The following is a 4,750-nucleotide window of genomic DNA, read 5'->3' as shown; positions in this document are numbered from 1 at the left end:
AGGGCGTTAAAGTGCGCCAAGCTGGCCCACGCCTGCCCGCTTCGGGTTTGACATTTATTGAGGCTAAATGCCAATTGTCAGGGCCTGGGCAAGATTTATGAGGCCCAATAACTAATCGAGCAGGACCCTGGCTTGATCACAAGGGCCCACCGGGACCACCCGGTGAGTTCCAACCTATTTAACACTATTGGGGCTGAGTGTTTGGATGGTGGGGGTTCAATCAAGGTATTCGCCGGACCTTCACGATACAGGTCGTAATGGCTACTACGCCCTGTAACAGTCATTACAATCTCTTTTTTTTATTGAAAGAAAAAATCCAGAAAAACTTGTATCTACCCCATAACATTTTTTTAAAATCCAAAAAACCTGAATTTACCTCGTAACAGATCATTACGGGGCTGTTAAGGCCTTTACAGGGGCATAACAGGCCATTAACTGCGGTTATAGGTCATTTTTTCCATAATGGCTATTACGACCGTTACAACCCCGTAGCGTGTAACAGTTGCCACCGTTATGGAACACCATGAGTCCAATTAGGTCTAGGCCTATCAATGTAATGCACTGGTGACATGCATCAGATTCAGCAAACATCTACTTGCAAAAGAATAGAAATCTCATTTTGTCAATGTAAACCACAATAACCCCAACCTCAATTACAGTAAGTATCAAACCCCAACCTCAATTACAGTAAGTATCAAACCCCAACCCCAATTACAGTAAGTATCAAAGAAAAAGAAAAGAAAAAAGCTTCCTGCAATTAGATTTCTTTTTCCATTTTCACGTTGTCAGCCATCGATCGGTTCATCAAAGAAAAAGAAAAAAGCTTCCTGCAATTAGATTTCCTTTTCCATTTTCACATTGTCAGCCATTGATCGGTTCCGCCCCCAATAAAATAAAAATAAAAATAAAATCAAAACTAGTATTTTTGTTCAAACTGTTCCATTCAAGTTCTTCGGGATTCTGTATGAGAAAAAAGTGAGTCTTTCGCAAATCAAGCATATCAAAATCAGATGATCTATGGTGGTTCAAGCTAGTGTTTCCAGTACAGCTGCCCGAAGAGTAAAGAAAGATGCTTGTGTTGGTACCCAAGAGGAATGCTATTTCATAGAGGTGCATCTGCACCACAACTTCCAATTCATTAGGCTGACCTGATGGTGTTGTAGCCCAAGAATCTCCACCATGGCCCACTTAGGTGTGACACCATGTACTGTGATTTTGGACAGTTGGTTATCCTCATGCGCAGTCCTTTTTCAATATACATTTGACACAACTGTCCTGAAAAGTGGAGTTGCCTGGTTTTTGGGCTGGGACACATTCACCATCAGACCTGCTTGACTAATGGCCTAGATCACACACATGCATCCCATGTTGGCACGTGTAGGCCATTTGTGTTTGACATTTGAAGACCAACACCTGCAGGTAGCATTCCTCAATGAAGAATTGAACAGGAAGACGAACGGATTCGACTGACAGCAAGAATGAGAAAAGAAGATCCAACTCTTTCAAGAGAAGAATATCAACAGCATCTACACACACTTACAGGGTCTCTCATTTGAGGCTCATAACACTAACCCTTTCGACCTTCTGGCACCGGGCAGGTGTCCAACCCTATACCTTGTGTTACCACTTCAGTCCTATCTTCTTAATAAACAGTTGCTAACCCCTGGCATGTGCTGACTTTCCTAATAAAAAAACATAAGAGCAGCCCTTCTCCTGGAGTCACAGGATAATTTGGCCTAGAGACTCCAGTGACACAAGGACCTTCAAATAGACACGGGTGCTTTTAGAAGCATAACTTCAACTTTGAAAGAGAGATTATAAGGTCTTTCCATTAAAACCTTATGACAATAAATAAAATACGATTCCTAAAGAAAATATATATTTTTTCAGCCAAAGCACAACAGAGCTCCTAACAAACAAAAGTAAGCATAATTGTCCTAGGAATAATTTTTTTTTTTCCTTTTTATTTGAAAATTTAAAACATTATTATAGGAAATTATGAGATATAGTCATGTTTCTACAAGGGCGAAGAACCCCACACTGCAAGAAGGATCAGACGACCCCTCCGTAGCAAGGGGGTTTGCCTCAGAGGTAGATTTTCTAAAAGGATAACAAGGGACCAATAAGTGAAAAAATCCCGAATCTCCTCAATCCCGATGATTGGTAGAGATCGACGATTGAAGACAGCTGGTTTGAAGATCAACGATTGAAAGAGGCTCTGTGTGATGTTGGTCGTTGGATCACCACGGCACATGGTATTTACCCTCACAGCAGAGTTTTTCTTAAACACTCGTTTTGTTTTATTGATGAATGATGATCTTGCATCACATTATTACGGTATTTATATCTTAATAGAATACTTTGCCATTGAGATTTTATGCCCATTGTCGCGGAGAAACCGGCCTCGTTCCATTTGTTCTCCTGCACGATCAGCTGTGCATGAGACTCGTTCAGCTACGTTTTAGTGGATAACTAAATGGGCCATGTGGCCAAACTTACGTGAACACACACATGCGCCAACAAATCCAATCTGCAACTGTAACTCAGCGCAGACCTCATCCGCCTTAAAGCATTGGAGGAGGTACGTTCCTCTCAATTATACTTGGAAGTTGGAACTAAGGACCGATGATCGCTGTCATCATCTTAGCCTTTACCCCAACAATTTGGGGTTGGCTCTTAAATGGTGGCAGAAGCTTTTGACTGATCTTCCACTAGACATCCACCTTCCTCTTTTACCTGCTCTCTACGAACAGGGCCATGACTGATGTTCATCGAATGTAGGGACCATCAAAAGGATTTGTTTAAATTAAACAGACGGATAATCTTCATCATCATCTTAGCCTTTCTCCCATAGATAGAAGGATAAGGAAAAAAGAAGCAAAGGATCACAATTATTGAAGAAAAATTACCAAAGATAGGATTGGATAGGACAATTATCTCACAATCCAGGAGAAATGTGGGGCATGGCAATCAACGGACCGGATCGCCATACTATGGGCCCCACTTGCTAAGGGCTGATGATACAATATACATCTATCCTAGAATCTTGCTGGATAAGTCTCTACTGAAAATTTGACTGAAATTTCCAATTCCATTCAACAAATAATAAATAAATGGAAGAAGCTGTCTACCAATCCATATAAATCATACCATGCCTCGTTCTCTCCAAATTGACGAATTCCATCCAATTGAAACGAAACGAATCCAAACGGTTGAAACTCAAAATTGCATTTTACTATATCTACATTATACAATAGTCAAAACCACAAGCGTTACAGATCTTACAAGGAATTGAGATGGGCCCAACGTCTCTCTGATCCAAGATGCATCGCCCTCACTGGACGACACTGGTGCGGCAGATCGGGCAGGCGGGAACCTTCACGAGCCACGTGTCGACACAGGCGGCGTGGAAGGAGTGGCTACAGCCGGGGAGAAGCCGGCAGCGGTCGCCCTCGCAGAAGACGTCGAGGCAGACGGCACAGTCGGAGGAAGGGCCGGCGACGTGGTGGAAACAGGGGAGGTTGTCGAGGGCCTTTAGGGAGAGGCCGGACCGGAGATCGGAGCGGTCGGGGGGCTGGAGGCGGTGGAGAGTGCGTCGGCTATGGCTGCGGCGGCGGAGGGCACTGCCGGCGACGCAGATGTGGAGGAGGAGGAGGGCGGCGATGACGACGAAGAGGAAGAAGAGGGATATGGAGAGGGCCATGACTAGGGCTTGGAGGAAGAACGACAGCAGCCTAGGGTTTGGGGTTTTTACTGTTGGTGAAGATATTGGAAGATGATGAGCAGGCGATGGTGGTGATGATGATGATGGTGGTGGTGATGGGATTGATGAGAGAGGATGGGCCATGTTTGGACGGTTAGGATTGAATTCGATGAGAACAGGACCACCAGCTTCTTCCTCGCTCGGCATCTCTCTCCTGAGAGAGAGAGAAAGATAGAAAGAGAGAGACGGGCGGAGAGAAGATAAAGAGTATGAGTCTATATTGTCCTCGGCCCGAGGAGATGATGCGAAAAATACAGAATTCTCCTCGGGCGTTGAGTTTCCACGAACAGGCCCGCGGCTTCGTTGATGATGTCATGGAGAAGGTTGGCGTACTGAGTTACTCTGACCCGTTGGCGTACTGAGTTACTCTGTCGGGTCACACGTGATGTACGTGTCTTATCTACACCGTCCATCCGTTTTAATAGATTATTTAGCCCATGATCCTAAAATTGAAGCATATCCAAAGATGTATATGGTTGCCAGATGCCTTAAATCAGTTTTCTAGCATTGGTCGATCGGTGGTGGCTTAGCCACGATTGGTCGTAGAGAGCGGCTCGACTGGTTGTAACCCGCTTAACTCAAAGTCCAACGGCTATGTATTTTAGTATCCGATATACTCGACTGGTCGAAGGGATGACTCGACCGGTCGTAGTCGAGTCGTAGGGGTCCTACGACCGGTCGTAGCCTTGGCTCGACTAGTCGTATTTACGCAAATTCGTTTCCGAATATGACGTGGACTGCGAAAATTTGAGTCAGTCTTTCGCAATGTGCGAAAGGAAGTTTCTAAAACTATAAATAGGGGTCCTTAGGATTTTTCTAGGGATAATGGGGAAAGTATTCTAAGGCTTCATAAAGGTATTCTAAAGGGTTCTAAGGTTATCAAAGGGTGTAGCAAGGGTGAGAATCGAGGTTGTTCGAATCGGGTAAGTCCTCTCTCTTTGTAATTGATGCTTTCATAGTGGAATTTTGTCGCTTTGTGCCGTGATT

General features: G+C 44.3%; 1 protein-coding gene across 1 annotated transcript; it reads right to left on the bottom strand.

Moving 5' to 3' along the window:
* Positions 1-595: 595 nt before the first annotated feature.
* LOC131217108 (RING-H2 finger protein ATL56-like) lies at positions 596-3,911 on the bottom strand. Its single transcript, XM_058211867.1, has 2 exons — positions 3,286-3,911; positions 596-960 (listed from the first exon to the last, which is right to left on the bottom strand). The coding sequence occupies exon 1, from the start codon at positions 3,908-3,910 to the stop codon at positions 3,335-3,337; it is 576 nt and encodes a 191-aa protein (XP_058067850.1). The 5' UTR covers position 3,911; the 3' UTR covers positions 596-960; positions 3,286-3,334.
* Positions 3,912-4,750: the final 839 nt, after the last annotated feature.

The sequence above is a fragment of the Magnolia sinica genome, chromosome 10 (assembly GCF_029962835.1).
Source record: "Magnolia sinica isolate HGM2019 chromosome 10, MsV1, whole genome shotgun sequence".
In the NCBI taxonomy this organism is placed as follows: Eukaryota; Viridiplantae; Streptophyta; class Magnoliopsida; order Magnoliales; family Magnoliaceae; genus Magnolia; species Magnolia sinica.
The sequence above is the reverse complement of the archived record's forward strand: the minus strand, read 5'-3'. Positions and strand labels throughout refer to the sequence as shown.